Raw genomic sequence first — 22,369 nt, forward strand, 5'->3', positions numbered from 1 at the left:
ATTTTAACAATTGTACTAACTAATATAGAAACTTTGTAGGTGGTAATGCAGTCGATGACACTGATGAGAACTTAGATTAGAAGTTGTATGTGCGAATATTCTACTATTAAAATAAACGAAGGAAATATACCTAAATTCTACATTATGAGGTGATCATAACTGAATCCTTGTTTCGATTTGCTATTTTTTATCGTCTCAGCTGCATGCAGTTTTCACAAACGAAGTGAAATTTCGAAAACGGTATTCAAACTGAACTTCTTGTAATTTTTGTATTTGACTGTCTACTCGTCTTTGATTTTGAGTTTCTAGTTCTACTATTATATTTATAGCACTACTAATATTAATAATAGTAATCCTATACTACTAATAGTAGTAGTCCGTGTATTGGTGTAATTATATAATAAAAATACTTGCTAAGTTGGGCTATATGTTTTTAGTTGCGATAGAATTTGACTATGACAGTACGAGTGCTATGTAAAGTTTAGGCTATGCTTTGCCATAGTGTTTTAAATTTAACGTACATATTTTAGTTTAAGTTTTAAACGTGGTGAATTATTATCAGCTCAACTTCAACATTTCTAGTAAGTTAAATACGTTTGGTATTTAATTTTAAATAGTATGTTATATTTTAATTTCAAAACTTTTAGTCATTAATATGTTGAATTAAGTTTAACAAAAACTCAGGTTTTTAAAATCCCAATGCTGTTTGTTGCTCATGTTACTGTTACTTTTTTGCAGAATGCATTATTGTTGCGAATAATAAGTAGTGTATACATCTTGTATATTTTCTTTGCTTATTTTCTAACATACATTTATAATTTAAAGTGAGTGTTAATATGACTAGTAGTAGTATGTAGGAGTCCAGTTATTTAGTTAAATCACAATCTAGATATGTATAAACAGACAAAAAACGAAAATTTACCCTTTTATAGTTGGCAGTTTCATTAGACTGTGAGGGAAGTAAATTTTGGTTAATTTTTACAAAAGTGGTTTAGTATTTGAATTTGTCCCATTGTGGTCAGGATTTTGTTTGTATATTATCTCATAAGCAATGTCTAGGATGTATGATTTATCTTTATAAGTTATATGCTTTTACAGTGTATATTGGATATTATGTTAACTGTTGTTAGAATAGCAAATTAATGGAACATGCTAAAATACAGTGAATATTTATAGCATTACAATTTTGTTGAGTTACTAATGAAAATTAGTTTTACCATTCTCAGTAACATGTGAACATGAACTTTTACTAATTAGTTGTATTTGGTTTAGAGATAAAATTTAGGGTAGCTAAGAATGTATGTTTGTAATGAATTTTTGAGTTTATATGTTTGAATGATTATCGTAATACATTAACTTAAGAGTGCAGTAATTTTCAACTATTTATGATAACCCAGACATGAAGCAATTAGTTTTCTCTATGAATACATATTTATTCTTACCATATATGACCTGGCAATAAATTATGTCAAGGATTAGTTTTTGCTATCCTTGAAAGTGACCAATGTACTGAAGAAGATCACTACCATCTCATTGAATCAAAGAGTCATTTAAGCCTCTGTAGGTTTGTTAGTCTGGTCTATGTTTACTTATAATGCAAAATACATATGCAAGTATTTAAAAATAGTTGTTACGTAACTGACTGTTGAATTATGTGGGCAACCACATACATTCAAGGTGAAATTTCACTATTTATTTATCTTAATATGTTACTTTTAGCTCTCCAGAAGGCATCCTTAAAAACATATATTTATTTCAATTAACAAATAGTGGTGTTCCAAGAAATTCAAGATAAATTTAGAACGTACAATACCAAACCATTTTCTTTTGTCAAAATTTCACATGTTTACACTAGGAATGGTAGTGACTAAATCAAGAAACACCATGTTAAACATTCATCATAAACCAAGCATCACAAGATTGTATCATTGAAATTTTAATAACAATACAAACTTATTCATCAGCAAGCCATTTCTCTACTATGTTTCTACTTCCTCAATAACAAAGTTTCTAGAAGATTTTGGTGGAGTTAGACTTCAGTTTTGTTCAATGGAATACTTTGATGGTCTGGTTCTACAGTTTTTACCCTACACAATGAAACTGACAGAATATCATCAAACATAGTATCTATAATGCCTAAAAAAGGAAGATGTCATTTAATATAGTTCTTTAATTTATCTTAGTAGTAATTCTACTAAGTATTCTAGACTTACTGTATAAAAGCTTCACGTACATTACCTTCTTCTATTGTTTGTTCTTGATTCTAGTATACTCTCCCATCTTTTTCAACAGAGCCTTGTTTGATGTCTTGCAGCATCCCTCTTATTGTCTTCAACAGTCTAGCTTGATGGCTTTCTCAAATACTGTTATCTTTCTCAACACTGTCTTGCGTGCTGGAACACTCTCTTATCTTCCTTAACAGCCTTACATAATAGAACACTGCTATCTTCCTCAATGGTCTTGCTCGCTGGAACACACTGCTATCTTTATTAACAGCCTTACGTGATGGAATACTTTATTATCTTCCTCATCAGCCTTACTTGCTGGAACACTCCTATCTTCCTTAACAATCTTATTTGATAGAATACTCTCCTATCTTCCTCAACAGTCTTGCTTGATGGAACACTCTACTATCTTCCTCAAGAGTCTTACTTGATGGAACACTCTCTTGTCTTCCTCAACAGCCTTACTTGCTGGAACACTCTACTATCTTCCTCAAGAGTCTTACTTGATGGAATACTGTACTATCTTCCTCAACAGCCTTACTTGATGGAACACTACTATCTTCCTAAAGAGTCTTACTTGATGGAATACTGTACTATCTTCCTCAACAGCCTTACTTGATGGAACACTACTATCTTCCTCAAGAGTCTTACTTGATGGAATACTGTACTATCTTCCTCAACAGCCTTACTTGATGGAATACTGTACTATCTTCCTCAACAGCCTTACTTGATGGAATACTGTACTATCTTCCTCAACAGCCTTACTTGATGGAATACTGTACTATCTTCCTCAACAGCCTTACTTGATGGAACATTCTCCTATCTTCCTCAACATTTCTCAAGAATTGCTTGCATTTTCTTATTCATATGGAGTTTTTGTTTTGTTTTGAATACTTTAAGAAAATTAATAGTATATCATGTACAAAGCTAATATAGAGTTTTTCTAATGTTTTGAAATTTTTTTAGAATGAAATAGTTGATCACGTATAAAATTAATTCAATGAAACAACTATTATTTAAGCAAGGGTTATGTCAATAATATCCCTAAAAAAGTCAGTTTTCTAAAAAGGACTGATTTATGTTGTGGGTTTAGCATCTGGGAAGGTCTGTAAAGTGGTTGGTGCACTTTAATTAGCACCTGGTATGAACTGTTTTTACTGAGTTTTGTACTATACTGAGCACCTGAGAAGGTCTTTGAACTGGGTTGTATATTATACTCAATGCCTGGGAAGGTCTGTGAATTAGGTTGTATACTATACCCAGCACCTGGGAAGGTCTGTGAATTAGATGGTATACTATACTCAGCACCTGGGAAGGTCTGTGAATTAGGTTGTATACTATACTCAGCACCTGGGAAGGTCTGTTAACTAGGTTGTATACTTTTATGCATGCTTTTGTTTGGAGTTTGACATAAGTCCTTCTTTCTTTTCCTTTGCAGTTTGATGTCTGCTTTTTTGTAAATGGTTTGACGTGCTTTTGTTTGCAGTGTCATATGATGTGTACCTTTCAGTATTTGCAGTTTGTCATGAGCCCTTATTTGTTTGTAGTTTGATGTCATCAGTGTTGTTCTGTTATAGGGATAAATAGTAGATCTTCTGAAAGAAGTATTTGCAGTATGAAAAAATAGAGTGCTAGACTGTGTTTATTCTACACATACTGTATTCATTGATAATATTTGTTTTGAAGTAGTTTCAGGTAGCACTATCCCTTAAAACTGGGCAAATTTACATGCTGAGGAAACACTTCAACACTTCTTATAACCTTCAGGTTCAGCACAAAACAAAAGTATGATGTTACAATCCCAGAAAATACACTTTCAATTGTATATGTGTCATATGCATAATTAATGCAACAGGGATAAAAATGTCCATAACATAAACTGTTTTAACACCATAACTTTACTTAGGAATGGTAAAAACATGTGAAAATTGATATACTTGCTCTTTATGAACATCCTCATAGCTTGAATTATAAACTTTGCAAATTTTCTGCAACATTAATGAACTATGAGCAACTAATTTTAATTAATGCCTTCATTAGTAGTAATTAGACTCATAACAAGACAATTGGTAAAGATTTTTGAATTTTGAAAAATTCAAGCTATGGAAGAGTTTAATAGCAATAAGTGTGCTAAATTTCATGATGATACTGGTTCTAATGTTGAGATTATCATGTTAACAAATTGGTTATTCCAGTGAAACTGTTCCGACAAGATACCTTACTTCTGATAGCATATGTAGCTATTCTTGTTCAGTGCTGCTCTATATTTGCAAAAAATGTTTGTGTGCCACGATCCTGTCACTCCCACACATCCTTCGATTCACATGGTTTAACTGATCCTCGCATGCAAATTATCATGCGACAAACCTTCACCAATAGTAGTGTCACACACCCGTGTGAGTCATGTGACTCTCTCCATACCATTTTACATAATTATCACTTCTCATTTGGCAAAGGGTCCCACTCTGTGGCGAGTGGAGTCTGCTCAGATATTTTCTTCCATCACTTAGAATTGTACTAAAACTCACACTATACAGCCATGTTGACTTCACTTTCACTAATTTCCATGGCCACAAAATGCACGCTGTTCTCTACTGTCACATAAACTGGAGATGGAGTGTTCCACAAGATTGCTCATAAGTTATTCCTCACAATATCTTTGCTTCATAAATATGCCCATTCCGAACCGTACTAACCCATGGAGTTTATGGGTAAAGCAGAAAAGGGTTGCTTCCCATCCCTGCTATTCCTTAAATTGAATACATTGGGTTTGATCTGCTTTTCAAAATAGGGTTTTGTGGTCACACATTGCACTGTCTCCAGTGTGAACATTTCTCCTGACCCTCCACTGCATCCCCCTCTTTCTTCCAGTGGTGTAAGAGGGTCCTTACCACTTTCCAGTTCCAAGCTGCTATGTTGATGGACCTGAATGAGAGATATACAATACGAAGACATTATGAGTTATTAATGTAGAAAATAGATTAAACTTTCGATTTAGGTTGAGTTTGACAAATGTGATTTTTGAAATGTTGGGGGTGCTCTTTAAGTGTCAATGCTAGTTTAAAAGCTCATTAACTTATTTCCAATGCATGTGTTATGTATAGTTGATGAATGATTTATTTTAAGACTACTACTTAAATGTACCATGGAAGTGCTATGCTTTTAGAAAATGTAAATTGATATAACATGAAAATAATCTACTTCATATGTTAAAATCCCAAGGTGTGTTTATAAGCTAGTAAGTTTTCCTGTCCATTACTAATAGTTTTTAAGCAAGAAAATCACAATGCCTTCTGGTTTTAACAGGAAACATTCTGAAAGAAGCTCATCCTTTCTTTAATATTGATTGTTTTGCTTAGGAATGGATAATCAACTGTTGAGACGATCGGTTGGGAAGAAAGGTGGCCTGAAGACCATTAAGGAACTGGATGGTTTTACTAAAGTGTCTGAGAGTTACACACAGTCTTCAGTTTCTGGAGGAACTAGTAAGGTTTACCACCCAAAGCTTCATTAGTAACAGTTTTTAAGTGAGAGTTACAGCTGTTTTTATTAAATGTTTTTTATATATTTTCTGTTAGTGTATCAGTTTATTGAGTGTTATCAGAGTACTAACAAAGAATACAAGTCTGAATTACATAATGTTAACTTTGGTGCAAAGTTGTGTGTTTGTGTATTGTATACCTCATCTTAAAGATTTTACAAAATAAAAAAAACTTGACAACTTTTCTCCTGGTTTGTCTGGTCACCCAAAAGCACTTGGGTTTCTCATTTTATGATTTGTCTAGTTTTAACTTACATGATTTCTTAGCATCATAAATGATTTAATTATTTTCGACAACAATTAAGTACCTTTGTAAATTTATTATGAAAACTTCGTAATTCTTGTAAAGCATTAGATTTGAATATGATGTGAGGAAGTGTATACATGTAAAGACATCCATATCAAACTGAACATAGCTGTTTGCAAAATTAATTAATTAAGACTTTACTCACACTAACTGAAGTCTTGTTTTCAATAATCAACTAAGACTGTACATATTAAAAATTTAGTCTTCTTTTCAGTAATTTACTCAGAATTTACAGACTTTGTGACTGTAGTCTTGTTTTTAATAATTATCAAAGACTACACAGTTTATGACTAGTCTTGTTTCTGTGTTTGCCCAACAAAAAAATATCATTAATGAGCTTTGTATAGAGGAGAACGTGCTCTTTATTGGTTATAAACATGCCCATCAGCTCGTTTAGATATGATATATATATATCTAATAATAAGTTAACAAACAACAGTTTATAAACTTATTGAAGTGGTCTGTTTTTGGGAGAACATAATATTTTGACAAAACATTGACCTATCTTCTTCAAAAGACCTACTTTTAAATTGTTGTTTGCTCTCTTATTATATTAACAAAATGTGCCTCTATACTCCAGATATATATCTTGAAAAACAAGACAGATTCACAAATTTATTGATATCTCAACAGGTTGGCAGTAGAAGGGTCAAATTTTATATTCTTGCTTGTACTGATGAATAGTTTGTGTTTCTAGTTGGTTAGACACTGAAATCTTATTAAAGATATAAAATCAAATGGGGAAAATTCAGAATGCAGAAATGATACACAGAAGTGGAGGTTGAGAAATTTTTGAAATACTTTCTTCTGCAGTTAAAAACCTAGATTATATAAAATTTGTATTGTAGTCTATTGACATTCATTGACAATAAAGTTGTTTGATTGTATTTTGAATGTAACTCTGTAAAAGGTTGTGATATAAACACTTTGACTCAATCTTATGCATATGGTTAAATATATGTGCCAATATATTTTAATGTTTCTGTTTTCAGTTTCTGTGATTAGCTTTACTTTGATTGTGATCTTGGTGATATCAGAAATTGTACACTATACTTCAGGCAGGGTTAAGTTCCAGTATACTGTTGACAGGGAGTTTGATAGGTAAGTAGATCTTTTAAATTTAATGTACATCAGCACTTGTACTCGAAATTTAATCCCTATTACAAACTCTGTCCCTTGTCAGTTTTACCAGTTTTAGTCTGTGTGTATTTTTTCTCTCAAGATAGTCCTATATGAGACCTCTGTCTTTCAAAATGGTGTCAGGTCAGACTAGGAAACAGTATTTTTGGCCAGATCAATTTATGTCTAACAAATACATGTATATTGTTTTTCAGTAAATAATAAGTTGTTTTGATTAATCCTTTTTCTGCATAGTTCGGATATATCCAAATATACATATTTACTCACTGACTGTGAAATTCGGATTTATGGTTAACAAAAAAAAGTTTCCATCTACTACAATATGGGAGAATATCTCCCTGTACTTGAAATAATTATCAAACCTGCATGCTATCTGCCATGTGTTTTACACCATGAAACCTGGATGTTTATATGCGTTATTACAAAATTGCCAACTTTGTAGGAACACGTATAGAATCTATATAAAAACAGTTTCTATATATCTTGGATATTGTTATCTAAATAATTTGTTTTATATTTTGTAATGATTGTGGCCTCTTATTGATTTAGTTTTGCTTATATTTATGCCATTTACTGGAGAACACTTTTCTTCTTCAAGTTTTTGTTTAAATCATGATTTAACACTATAAAAAATGGTTTTCAAGGATTATTACTGTCAGATATAGGAAATATAGCCTCTTTGAATATTGAAAAAGTAATACAAAGGGTCAAGTTCATACTTTTATTTGTTGGTGAATAATTGACACTTTTGGGAATCAGCTTGAAAATTAATTGCACTGTGAAAGGGTTAAATGAAATAACCAGTGAATCTTTCAACTTGTTTTACTTGCTTTACACCTTCAACAAAATCAAACATTATCTTTAATAAACTTATCACTCACATTAAGATTGTTGTATTGTAAGAATATGTATATCTTGCATGTGATCAAAAGCCAGTGATGAGCATGTAAACAGTATAGTATAAACATTGTTATATAGAGAAAGAGTTTCTTACCTAGATGAATGAAAGCCTATATGGAAAAGTTCAATAATATTAAACAAATTGAGTAAGACATGTTTAAGTTATCATCGAAATGAAACTGAATTAAATTGAAGAGAGGGGGTCATCTATTATATTTGTTTGTTATTGGTTTATATTTTTCTATAAGAAATTGATTTTTTATTTTTTGATCTGAGAAGTTGTTGGGCAACCCATCTTTGTTATACCATGATTCAAGATACAGTGTTTAGCTACTGCACTTCTTTCACCTTTGCTCTATTCCCAGAATGTTTTTACCTATACATTTATGGAAGGGTCTCTTAATATCTCCCCCGTAATGTTTTCACCAATACATTTATGGAAGGGTTTCTCAATATTTCCCCCAGAATGTTTTCACTGATAAATTTATGGAAGGGTCTCCCAATATCTCCATGTAGGTGACTTGGTCTTTGCAGTCTACTTGGTATCTGCCACTCTTTGTTAATACTATCCTCTCAATTTGAGGAATTAACAAAACTCTCTCTTATTTTTGCAATGTGCATTGAAAGCAGAGCTAGCAAGAGTCTGTTTTGAGGTCACCACCGGTTTCAATACTGATTTAATGCATAGACCACCGAGGGGCAAGGACATAAAGGGGTCCCAATGGCCACTCAAGTAAAACAGTTATGGTTTGTAAAACTAGCAGAATAGAAGCAAAAGTAAGTTATTATTATTCCCAAATACTACATGGGCATAGGGCTCCACTAAATCTTAATCTGGCTGTAACTGGTGTACATATGATTCTAAGTGAGGTATTGGACTTTTTTACAGCTTTGTATAATTGCTTTATTAGGTCATTGTTCATATATGGTATCTTTCATGTAGCAGAAGAATCATTGTACCCTATGGCTTTGATGTACGGTATTGGCCATGTAGCAGGATCATTTTTTTTACTTTATGGTTCTAGTTCTGTATGGTGTCATCCATGTAGTGGGATAATCCTATGGTTCTGATGCATGGTATCACCAATATAGCTGGAATTGGGTACATGGATTATCCAGCTATATTGATGATACCATGCATCAGAACCATTGGGTACATGGATTATCCAGCTATATTGATGATACCATACATCAGAACCATAGGGTACAAGGATTCTCCAGCTATATTGGTGATACCATGCATCAGAACCATAGGGTACAAGGATTCGGTTCTGATGCATGGTATCATCAATATAGCTGGATAATCCATGTACCCTATGGTTTTGATGCATGGTATCACCAATATAGCTGGATAATCCTTGTACCCTATGATTACGTCATTGCTGATATCAAATTTTCACAAAGCTGTTAAAGTTCTGGTGACTTTTGGTCCACCAATCATTGAGAATTTGGTTGACCAAATAATAAAATTTATATTGTCAAATATATTTTGTTTTAATTGGCAATGGTAATCATTAGACTGCAGTCTGACTTTAGTAATAACACAGACTTAAAAAAGACAAAAACATTTCAAATAATTATATGTATATTGTTTCAGACTTAAATAGGTTTGACCATGCTACCTAACATATTCAACTGATTTGATCTGCGGCAATGGCTTTCCGTGGCATAATACAACATAACACATATAAAATGTTCTTTGTATTTGTTTATAATTTTGTTATATTCAATAGTTACTATGTATATGTTCAGTTGAATTTAATATTAATTTAGAAGGTTTATTAATCTGTTTTTCTTTTATTTAAAAATTTAGCTTAGAGTAATGTTAAATGCTTTATTAAATTCCTGAGCTGGACAATTCTAGCAGAAACTTTTCTTGGTTAACATGTTTCAACTGATATTATGTAATATCTTCTAGTATTAGTCATTTATGATTTCATACTAACATATTAGGTCTTATTATTACTGTCATCATATTCATTAATTTTTTGACTGATCTGAGATCTAATTACATTTTTGGACTCAGGAGGTCACACCCTTTCATTCGATGTATTTGCCCATGCTCAAGGTGTCATAGAATATTTTATTCTAATCCTGCCTAAAAGATTTTCAATTTGAGGGTAGGCTGGTAGAGATCCTGATGAGTAATAAAATTAAATTGGGTAGTATATGCATGCCCCATGTTTGGTATTGTTGGCACACAAAGATATAGCTAACAAAAGGGAAACAAAGGTCTTGTAGTTTAATCTACTTTAATCCTGTCTACAAGAGTTTCAAGTGTTGCAGCTATTGAGGATTCCCTCTTGTTTTTTCTTCCAGTCATTGGAATTGTGGTTATGTCTATTTGTGTTGCTGTTTTGTAGAAGGATTTGTCTAAGCTCTTATTTTTCATACTGTATTTTTGCATCTGCACATGTTTTGTCTCATAATCATTCCTTTCCTTATAGTGAAACTGAAAGTGTAGAATTATTGATTTCTCACGTGTGTATTTTTCCATTTTTCAATATTAGCAGAATGTACATGTTGTTTGAGGTTTCAAGAGTGGGGTGTATCTTACTGTGTACATCAGTTAAGTGCATTTTTTCAAGCACCAAATATGTAGTAACAGCAGGCTTTCCTGTAAGATAGGGCTTTTTTTTTAAAGGTATGTAAAAACAGAAATAACTAATCCAACTACATACCATTTTGGATTTATTGTTAAATATCAGTTAGGTGTAATCCAACTACTTACCGATAGCAGCATTGTGGATTTGTCTTTAAAACCTAACTGATATTTAAAGACAAATCCACGGTGTTGCTATTGGTAAGTAGTTGGATTACATCTAACTGATAGTAATTCAACTACTTACCAATAACAGGACCTTGTATTTGTCGTTAAATATCAGTAAGATGTAATCCAACTACTTACCGATAGCAGCACCTTGGATTCATCATTAAATATCAGTTAGGTGTAATACAACTACTTACCGATAACAGGACCTTGTATTTGTCGTTAAATATCAGTAAGATGTAATCCAACTACTTACCGATAGCAGCACCTTGGATTTGTCTTTAAATATCAGTTAGGTGTAATTCAACTACTTACTTATAGTAGCACCATGTAAATATCAGTAAGATGTAATCCAACTACTTACCGATAGCAGCACCTTGGATTTGTCTTTAAATATCAGTTAGGTGTAATCCAACTACTTACTGATAGCAGCATTGTGGATTTGTCTTTAAATATCAGTTAGGTGTAATACAACTACTTACTTATAGTAGCATTGTGGATTTGTCTTTAAATATCAGTTAGGTGTAATCCAACTACTTACCGATAGCAAAACCGTGGATTTGTCTTTAAATATCAGTTAGGTGTAATTCAACTACTTACTTATAGTAGCACCATGTAAATATCAGTTAGATGTAATCCAACTACTTACCGATAACAGCACCGTGGATTTGTCGTTAAATATCAGTTAGGTGTAATACAACTACTTACTTATAGTAGCATTGTGGATTTGTCTTTAAATATCAGTTAGGTGTAATACAACTACTTACCGATAACAGGACCTTGCATTTGTCGTTAAATATCAGTTAGGTGTAATACAACTACTTACTTATAGTAGCACCATGTAAATGTCAGTTAGATGTAATCCAACTACTTACTTATAGTAGCACCATGTAAATGTCAGTTAGATGTAATCCAACTACCTACCAATAGCAGCACCTTGGAGTTGTTGGTAAATACAATATTTGGATAAATAGTTAATAAGTGATTCGAGAGGCTGATGATTAGTAAATTGACTGATTTTAAAATAGTAGAACTTGGGATACTGTCTCTCTTCAAACTGTAAATCAATTCTAATTTTTGATAACAATGAATTATTGATATAAAGTTTTGTATAAGATTTATCCAAAATTTTTATTTAACTTTGAAGGATTCTTCACACTGAGTGTATTTTTACTATTTTTTTTCAGAAAGCTGAAAATAAACATAGACATCACTGTGGCTATGCCCTGTGCAAGTAAGTCTCATTTGGAATATAAACTGTCTTAAAAATTGACAACAAATATATATGTATTAACCTTTCTCATTATAAAAACAGAATATTATATTATTTTTCAGCTTTATTTATATCAAAGATTTGTAAACACAGTAATTTCAGCCTCATCCATGCTGTTTCAGCATTTTGAAGTGTTAATATTTGTTGAATGATTTTTAGTTTGTTAACTTTATTTAATGTCTTGACAAATTCCTTTTGGTTTCATATATTGTAGAAAACACACATCATACTTTTTTGCCTTTTGTTAATATGATCATAAGACCCAGATATTTCCTCAGAATATTGTTTCTGTAGTCCTGCTGTTTGTTTCTTTAGTGATAGGTGCTGATGTGTTAGATGTGACCAATCAAAATGCACAGACCTTTGGTAAACTAGAGCAGGTACCTACTCGATTCAGTTTATCACCTGAACAGAGGATGGACTGGGAAATGCTACAACAGCTAAACACCCACATCAGACAACAATATCATGCCATCCAAGACATCATTTGGAATATAGGATTTTCTGATATACTTACAGGCATTTCAACAAGGTAAATGTTATAAGTGTTTGTGTTATTACATAAATACCCTGATGAGATACTTTCTAGGTATTTAGATAATTTAATGATTTATATGTATGCTTAGTCAACAAACTTGTGTTTTGTACCATTGTATTATACTTATAATTGTGGTAAAACTGATTTCTCCCAAGACTGACAAGAGAGATTTGCAGAATAACAAGAGATTCAATCAGGGTAAAACATACAGTGAAAACATCTTTATTTAAACTAAAAAAATAATCAAAATATAGTGTGCTATTGATCAATTACTGTAAAATATGAGGGAGGTCGTAACCTTCAAATGTCTATCATCTAACCTCTCATTGAAGAACACTTGTCTACATTTTTACAGATTTTCAGAAATAACTAATACATGTTGAATTATACTCATATAAGAAAGTAAGCAATAGTTATATATCACATAAAGAAAACCATTAATATGCTCTGTGAATGAAAACCATTATTAACAACTTGGTTAAACTGTAATGATGAAGTATTTTATATGAAGAAATAAAATATTTCTCACTTCTCTGAATCTATAGATTTGGTACAAGGCAAAATACACGGGGTTCTTGTAACTGTTAGGGTTTCATTCTTTCTGTGATTCCATGTTTTGAGTATTTTGGAATTAATTTTTGTCCACGATGTTTTTCTTGTTTACTACAGTGAATTAGAGCCTATGGAAGAAGCAGATGCATGTAGATTATATGGAACGTTAGTTATTAATAAAGTTGCTGGGAATTTTCATATCACAGCAGGAAAGTAAGTGTTAACAGACTTGGTCCATATCTATACATCTGTTTGATAATATATATATAGATACTAATGTTGTTGTTAACAAAGCCATATCTAACATATATAATATAGAGAGACTGAGGTTATCCAGTAAATTTAAAATGTTGAAATAAATCTGGAATGAATTGTTAACAATATACAGACTGTGAGGTTATCTAGTAAATTTAAAACATAGAAATAAATCATGCATCAGTTTCTTATCACAATCGCTTTCATGTGTCCCATTGGTGGGTCACAAACAATTATGTTTCAAAGCCAAATTTCTTTTGTGGCATACAAATTTGGGACACTGTGACTACTTGTCAGCACCTCTTGAATAGTTAGTTTTATTTATATGTAATTTATTAAAACTACTGGTGGCAGCAAACATATTAACAGTATATAGACTGTGAGGCTTTATAGCAAATTTAAAACATTGAAATAAATCAGGCATGGGTTGTTAACAATATTCAAAATATGAGGTTATATGTAGTAAATTTAAAACACCTAAATAAATCACGCATGGGTTGTTAACAATATTCAGAATGTGAGATTATCTAGTAAATTTAAAACATTTAAATAAATCAGGCATGGGTTGTTAACAATATTCAGAATGTGAGGTTAATTTAGATATGTGAATAATTTTAGTAATAGTTTCAGAGTGATGGGAAACTTTTTTTGTTAACTCTTTTAGCACGGGCTCCATCCCTGGGAACGATCTCATAAACATTTTGTGCTTGTTATAGTTTTCATGCTGTAACTTTTAAATTATTAAGCGAATGTTAACAAAATTTGGCAGATTATCAGTAAACATTACAATGCTTTCATACACAAAATATCAGATTTTTTTATTAAGTCTTAAGGTTTGTAAAGCAATATTTTGTCTCATGTCTTTTTTTTCTTTTCACATGTTGCCTATCTATCATGCAAAGTAATATTCATTTTAAGATTAAAAAATACATTTTTGCACCAGAAAATTTTCAAATTTCGCATGTGAAATCTTTATAATGTCCAGATAGTTATCAAACGTTTCTTAAGAAAAAAAACTTTATATTTTATGTTATTTTCAGTAATTTGAACCAGTGCTGCATTCAACATACCACGTGACACACAAAAATCTATGTTCAACTGTTTTTTTTTATTTGCTTTTACTTTAAGAAATTGAGTAATATATAGCACTAAAATTTGAATTATAATCTACAGTTTGATACCAAAGTTATTGACATAAATTTATGAAATAGTAGTTCAATAACATTTTGAATTTGAGTCAATAAAGGAAATGACCTTTCACCCATGACCTGTCTCGAAAGGGTTAACTTAAAATAGCAAAAGTGCTGCAGAGTTAAAAAGAATATTCACCAAAGTTTTTACAAAATTTTTATAGCTTTATTTCTTGTTAATTAGACATTCAAAGAAAAAATAGCTTTATAAACTTGGATGTTTGGGATAGTCATGATATATATAAATATGATTATTTATGTGATGTAATAATGAGTTTGAGAAGGTGAAGATTGGTTATCATGAGAATAAAGCATTGTGATTAGGGCTTGTATATCTAGGCTGGGACATATATAGTGCATTGGGAAATATACATCCCAGCTGCATTGAATAGGTTAAGGAATTCTTATTTTCTGTTTAATAAGATTTTTGTATGCCTTCTGATTATTTCTTAATTTTTCCACAGACACATTCCACTTCCCTTGGGCCATGCACATATTTCTATGTTTCTCTCTGATAGAGGTATGAACATTTTTTGTTACTATTATTATGTATTTAAAAGGTCACTTAATTAGCAGTATAATTTTTGCTAATTTTCTTTCATTTTCAGTTGCCCCCATTGGAGCAGAGCGGTATGTCTACCGACATACAATGCTAGAAACTGGGTTTCGATACCCCTGGTGGACAGAGCACAGATAGTCCATTGTGTAGCTTTGTGCTTAACTTCAATAACAAACAATCATTTTCAGTCATTAAAAATTAGAAAATGTTATTACAAAAATAAAATATGGCAAAGTCAAACCTTTTGAGCTGAAGTTAACTGACTGTGATTGTCAGCATTGACTACATTGCTGTTGTACTATCGTACAAAGTTGTGATACAGTAATTAAATTAACACAGTAGTTGCAAAATCTCTATTTTTTCTTTCTTGTATTGATTAAAGCAGTTATAAGTAGTGCAGACCTTAAGATACAGAGAAGAAATTTTATAATTGGAAAAATAAGGTAAACTAACAGAAGTACTGATGTATGTCTTTAGACAGTAGTATTATTTTATTGATTCACTCTGGACTTACCTACTCCATTTTCTATAGAAAGTAACATTAATTTGTTGTTCCAGTCCAGACTTGTTCAGTTGTCTCTACAGTAGTATTTAAGTCCAGATTTGTTCAGTTGTCTCTTGACAGTAGTATTAATTTCTTATTTCAGTTTGGACTTCCTTACTCAGTTGTCTTTAGACAGTAATTTGTTTCAGTTTGAACTTATTTACTCAGTTGTCTTTAGACAGTAATTTGTTTCAGTTTGAACTTACTTACTCAGTTGTCTTTAGACAGTAATTTGTTTCAGTTTGAACTTACTTACTCAGTTGTCTTTAGACAGTAATTTGTTTCAGTTTGAACTTACTTACTCAGTTGTCTCTAGACAGTAGAATTAATTTGTTGTTTCATTTTGAACTTACTCAGTTGTCTCTAGACAGTACAATTAATTTGTTGTTTCAGTCCAGGCTTCTAAGTTTTCTCTAGACAGTAACGTTAATTTTTTTATTCCATTCAGACTTCTTCACTTGTTCTTTCACTGTATAATACATTGTGACCAATTCTTTTTCTTTATTATTTTACTGTTACAGATTACAATTTTTCTCACAGAATTCAGAAATTTTCATTTGGGGATGAAATAGAAGTTATTGATCCACTTGCAGGAGATGAAAAAATAGCACCAGAAAGTAAGTTTAATTAATCATTTGTCTGTTGTGTAAGTTAGCATTAGGTGGAAACTGGATGTGAAAAAAAAAATATTGTGTTACAAGCAAGTCTTCCAAGAGACTAACAAAGAAATGTATTCTATTCCTACAACATACAATGATAATATGAATATTAACTTTTGTAAATTTATACAAGATATTATAAACTTGTTTATTTGGGAATATGGCTGTAACACACAATATAATATACATGTAACATGCAGATATTAAGGTTGGAAACAAAATTTGATTTCATTAAATATTTAGATGTATATGAATATCAGGTACAAAGCTAATTTTAGTTTTAGGTGTTTTACACATTTGGGGCAATTTTATATCTCTCTCTGGTCAATATATTAGATAACTTGTTAATCTTTTGGCCATGATGTCAGACACGCTGGACATATGTAAAGAAAGACATTTGAACAAAGTTACTGCCTTCCACCCCCCTTTTTATAATGAGACTTTTGAGGTGGTCTAGAAAAACTTAACTTAAGTATATTCCAAGTTAAGTGAATACTGGAAAAACACATTGATTATATATACAGCAGTTTATTAATTTAAACGTTGATGAACTGTGTTTTTTATTTTGAGTTTAATCAAATTCCTCGCTGCTGCTATCTTACCTAGGAATTCCATAAAAATGCAAATCTAATAAGGGATCTAGTTATATAAAAAAATACTTCTTACTATGGCATTACCAGGGAAAACCAAATCCATTTCCACCAGTAATGAATTTATTGCTCATATTTATATATATCAAATATTGTGTTAAGTTAACAGTATCTTATTTCTTATCTACAGATTATTACTTGTACCAGTACTATCTTAAAATTGTACCTACAGAAGTTGATACCAGCAGAGTGCAAGTCAATACATTTCAGTATTCAGTGACAGAACAGGTACTTCATTGTTTTACATTCTGATGTTTGTACAATACTAACATCAGTTTGCTTTACCATTGAAAAAGTCTAGTAGAAAATAGAGGTTCTAGCATGAACATATTTAATATTCCATATCTACATTTTAACAGATTCATTTTGTATAATTTATCTGACATGTACAAATATTTCTGAAAATGACCAGTTTGTATGTTAACATGATATGCAGAAAGTTGCATCCCAGTTGAAACTATTGTGAACATTTAGTTTTCCAAAATGACCTGAACTGTCATGAACCGATGCATATTTCTTTGGTTTATTTTAAGGAGCGTTCAATTAGTCACCAGGCTGGTAGTCATGGTGTGCCAGGGATATATTTTAAATATGACATGTCGTCTGTGATGGTTAAAGTCTTGGATGAAGGGCAGACTTTGTGGCAGTTCTTAGTAAGATTGTGTGGCATTGTTGGTGGGATATATGCAACATCTGGTAAGTACTTGTTAACATCTAATGCTAGAAAATCATACTTACATTGTGACTCTGTTTCATTCTTCTGTGCCAACTAAATCTTACACTATTGTTTGACCTGTGAAACTAACTTAGTAATACACTACTTCATCTCCGCCACATTGTATAAACTAATTTAACCCTTTCACAACGCGCTTCTGTATTTTACCCAACTTTGGCAAGACTTTAGTAAACATTACAAGAATTTTAGAGACAAAAAATTAAAATTTTTAATTAGGTATTTTTGCTAAACACTTGTCTGTAAATATATGGATTCTGTGTGCAGTTATTTCATGTTAAAAATAAGTTTATTTAACTGAGAATTGTCAAATGTCATTTGTATTATCTCTAAAACTTCCTAAATATATATTGAATTTTTTTTTTATTTTATATTTTCTGTTATTCTCTGTAGCCATCCAGTCAGTTTGACCAACTTTATAACAATCTTAAAAAAATGTGGAAATAATATAAATTACCCTTTGTTATCTAAAATGACTGTGACTTGTAACAGCCAATCCTAAATAGCATAAATCTGTTTCTACATAAACTTTGTTTTATTGTCTAATTAATATTCCTGCCACACAAGTTGTAAATCACTTGGCAAACATGCAGCTTAACTTACCGTATCAACTTATTTAATGCATGTGCTGCTCACAATCTTACCTCTTGAAGAATTTTTATTATTTTGTTACTTTTATAATAAAGAACAAGCAATGTAGTACTTACTTTTTTGTTCTAATGGTATTACTACACTAAATAATTTTATCTACGAAGCAATTTCCTGTAACTATCAAAATTTTTCTGGCTTCCTAGCTGTGAGATAAGAGTCATTAAAAATTCTAATAAGCTCGGGAATGAAGTTTAAGCTGGAAGCGATACAGACAATTCTCTGTACAGAAAACAATATAATGTTATTTGATAGGTTAAAATTTAGCTTTCTATTGGTTATAAATAACATAGTGTTCAACATAAGAGAGAACTATTGGCAATTTGTGAAAAAAGAGGATGCATCAGTTGGACAAGGTGAGCGGGGCTGATTTTCTAATTTATAGCTCCATAAATAAATAAGATTGAAGCCTATAAAAATTATGCCTTGCCTTAGTAATAACTATATTATAATGAGTAATTTATGTTAAATTTCGTACTTCTGAGAGGGGTGATAAATAAATAAGAAGAAAGATCTAGAGAACAAATGTAACAATTCTCATACTATGAAAACTTCAGGATTTTGTAAAATATTTTCTTATAAAAGTAAGAACTTATATATATTAGAATTTGATTTATTGACTACATTTCAATGCCAAGTTTATTTGTATACAACTGTAAAAGTTGGTGACATGCACTTGAATCTACCAGTTGTTAAAGGGGTAATAATGTTTTTCATCATACCTGAAGCCTTACTTTGTGGTGTTAATTTGCTGTACAGGAATATTTGAGAACTATTGCAATTTAAACTACTAGTAAAGTCCAACAAATTACAATATTATTCACAAGTATGTACAGTAGATGTATTAATTATACAAACTGTTGATGCTGTAGTTAGCTATTTTTAGATCTTTTATTATTATTTCTCAGGAATCCTAACTGGATTAACTCAGTTCTTGGTCGATCTTATTACCTGCAAGTTCTTGACTTCTACCAAGAAAAATGACAAATCCTTCATTGGTAATGATACACATATTCCTGTTCAAGGACTTGTAAACTCTTTTACTGAATCCCAACTCTTGGGTACATCACCTAGTGGAACATTACTTCCGGCACCTGCTCAAGAAGAACCTAATTATACTGAACAAGGAATACTGTAAACATCTCAAAGATACAGAGTTTATGTATCGGATAATTTTATAAAGGACTGATATATCACTGTGTAAGGCTTTTATTTTAAAATTGAACACAATAGAAGAAAAAAATAATTCTTCCTTGAGAAGTAGTTAAAAACAAAAAATTAACTGAATAACTAATCCAGTGTTTTTAATCCTACAGTTTTTTAGCTGCTCTTAATTTAGCAGATCGAGCACGGGGATTTTTCAATACTTCTTCTTCGGTGGGAACTATTACTTTATTGTTGATTGGTAGCCAGCGTTTGGTCATAATTAGGTTCATTTCATTTTGACTGTGCAATCTAGCAGCATTTTTATATTTCTGAGTAAGAGAAGGACTTAATGGTTCATCAAGATCAATTCCTAGCATGTGTCGTTTGATGATGCGGTCTTCAAGCGAATGAAAAGTTAATACAACTAATCTTCCTCCAGGACGAAGGTAACGGAAGGCAACTTCCATGGCATAGTTTAGTTCGTTAAGTTCATTATTTACAAAAATACGTAGGGCTTGAAAAACTTTTGTAGCACTGTGACTTTTTCTCTTCAGTTTGTCTAGTCTGAAATCACTACAATAAAAAACAATATATGAAACTGTGCTGATTAGGTGAGAAGTTCATTTGTCATACAAGCCATACTTACAACTTTTCACTAGTGGTAGGCTAATGAAAATTTATTTACAATAGCACTAAAATTATTGGATTTTACAGTATGAATTTCAAAGGAAAGTTATTGTTTTTCTATATTAAAGACATATACACATATGGCTGTAAAATAATTAAAGTAACTTTTTAACTATTTAAACTCCACATAAGTAAAGGTGGAATATTCTAGCTTTATATTCCAATATGGAAATTGCAAGAAAAATCTATTTTTTAATAAGCACTAAATTTAAAGCCAAATGCTTTTTATGAATATAATTATTAAAATGAATTAATTAATTTCAAGAGGAAGTTTTACATAAAAAAGCATCAAGACCTCTGTCCTGGCTATTCAAGAAAGTAAGCTTTGCTAGTGGTAGAATACTGGCCTTCTTAGCCATGTACAAATATAACACTAAAACAAGCTGTCACATAATTTTGCCTAAGATGTTTTTTATTTGTAGATTTTATCTTATTACCTTTGCATAAAAATATTTTTTTTCACATTTTGGACAGTTCTATTATTAACAAACTCCCACTTGATGGTGAGCTTAAATAGTCAGTATCATAAGACATATTTTAAACCAATAATAAAAATTATTTCTAATGTATTTGAATTGTTCGTTTAATAGCATGAGTTATTAGAAACAACTACGAGAGACAGAAGGGTGAACTAATTTACAGCTTAGAGAGTCCTAGGTGCAATAAGTTTGTTCTGTTAGCTTAAATCTTGTATGAGTACTATTCTATACTTTTTAGTCCACTATCTTATGTTATTAAAGATAACATACGAAATGCTTATACAAAAGGTTTTGAACTAATTCATTACAACCCATCAGTTTTCCTCTAACAACTATACCTGCAAACAATTACTGCTTATAACAGAAGAGATACATAAATATAACAAGATTCAGTGTTCCTCCTAAAATACTGGTTACACCAACTTCTAAGTGGTATCAAACGATTCATCTTGGTCCTGCGTGAGGATAAAAATTTTTCATCCCACCCCTTGGGGAACCCAGAGATTCCCAAAAAAACTTCTCTTAAACTGCTGGACTCGCCAACTTTTAAGTGGTACCAAATCAATTGAATTGTCTTGATCCCAAAGTTTGCACAAAAGTAAACTTTTCACTCAATCCAAGTATTTCATGAAAACACTTTTATGTGAATTCTCAGAAAGCAGACCCCAAATGTGACACTGATTTACATTAGTGCACAGAAATTACCATTCATAATTTGATTAAAGAAATTAAATTTGCTTTATAGCAGCAATGATCATTAAACTGAAAATGTGCAAGATAGTACTATAAGCATTAATTTTGCATTATAGTGGCTTTATAATTGTGGGTCATAGGCCCATGGGTTCACTAGTCTTATATATATATATTTCAAACCCCTATTAAGGGCTCAAGCAGAACATTAAAACAGTATAAAACTAGTGTTCATAATACAAAATCTAACTTAAATAAAAGCCAGTGTGTGTCATGTCACACTTGATTTCTCAAAACAGGAAGTGTTATAAAAGTCAAAATGCATTTATCCAGATAGAATAGTTTTATTATTGTCTGTCCATTACAATTTTAGTGACGGGGGATGTGAGAGAATGGGTGTGTGTGTGCTGTAAAATCTTATAAGTGTAGTGAGTGTTGGGATAACGTAGCTTAGATCCAAGTGCATAAAATTTGTCATGAAAATAAAAATATCGATTCAATTTTGAACTTAAATCATTTCTGAATTAAAGTATTTTTTTGTTATATCACTGATGTTTTTTTTTAAACTCTTTAAACAACTAAGACTCTATATTAAGAAATCAACAAATATTTTTCCAGTTTTGTTGTCTTTACATTTATTTTATACTTTCAATACATAGACTGACAACAATATTAGCTTATACTTTTGTTGCTAAGCAACATGACATAAAAGCCATTGTTGAAATGTAGTTACCAAAACACACTGGCTTTTCTATTTATTAGAAGTTGTTAATCTGATTTTTACAATAATTATTTTATCAATATGCCACAAATTCATTTCATGAATGATCTGAATTTTGATTGGCTCACAAAAGAATTTATGGATGTTTGACTGCACTTTTCT

At 31.2% G+C, this 22,369-nt stretch overlaps 2 protein-coding genes across 8 annotated transcripts in view; one reads left to right on the forward strand and one right to left on the reverse strand.

Moving 5' to 3' along the window:
- On the forward strand, positions 1-19,683 carry LOC106467638 (endoplasmic reticulum-Golgi intermediate compartment protein 2-like). Of its 3 annotated transcripts, none has more exons than XM_013928006.2 (11): positions 1-240; positions 5,585-5,710; positions 7,066-7,174; positions 12,071-12,117; positions 12,472-12,688; positions 13,364-13,459; positions 15,156-15,211; positions 16,316-16,411; positions 17,234-17,331; positions 17,637-17,799; positions 19,393-19,683. In XM_013928006.2, exons 2-11 carry the CDS (start codon positions 5,587-5,589, stop codon positions 19,620-19,622), a joined length of 1,236 nt encoding a protein of 411 aa, XP_013783460.1. In that variant the 5' UTR covers positions 1-240; positions 5,585-5,586; the 3' UTR covers positions 19,623-19,683. The 3 variants fall into 3 exon arrangements, with proteins under 3 accessions (XP_013783460.1, XP_013783462.1, XP_022251546.1); XM_013928008.2 differs by having other exon boundaries at positions 32-149; XM_022395838.1 differs by lacking the exon at positions 1-240 and adding an exon at positions 496-581.
- Positions 19,678-22,369, reverse strand: part of LOC106467639 (probable methyltransferase-like protein 15 homolog) — a 17,104-nt gene continuing 14,412 nt past the window's right edge. For all 5 annotated transcript variants that reach the window (XM_013928009.1, XM_013928012.2, XM_022395840.1 and 2 more), the window contains exon 6: positions 19,678-20,203. In XM_013928009.1, the coding sequence (XP_013783463.1) occupies positions 19,795-20,203 (409 nt within the window). In that variant the 3' untranslated portion in view covers positions 19,678-19,794. The remainder of the gene's footprint in view (positions 20,204-22,369) is intronic.

This window comes from Limulus polyphemus, unplaced genomic scaffold (genome assembly GCF_000517525.1).
Source record: "Limulus polyphemus unplaced genomic scaffold, Limulus_polyphemus-2.1.2 Scaffold2688, whole genome shotgun sequence".
Taxonomy (NCBI): domain Eukaryota; kingdom Metazoa; phylum Arthropoda; class Merostomata; order Xiphosura; family Limulidae; genus Limulus; species Limulus polyphemus.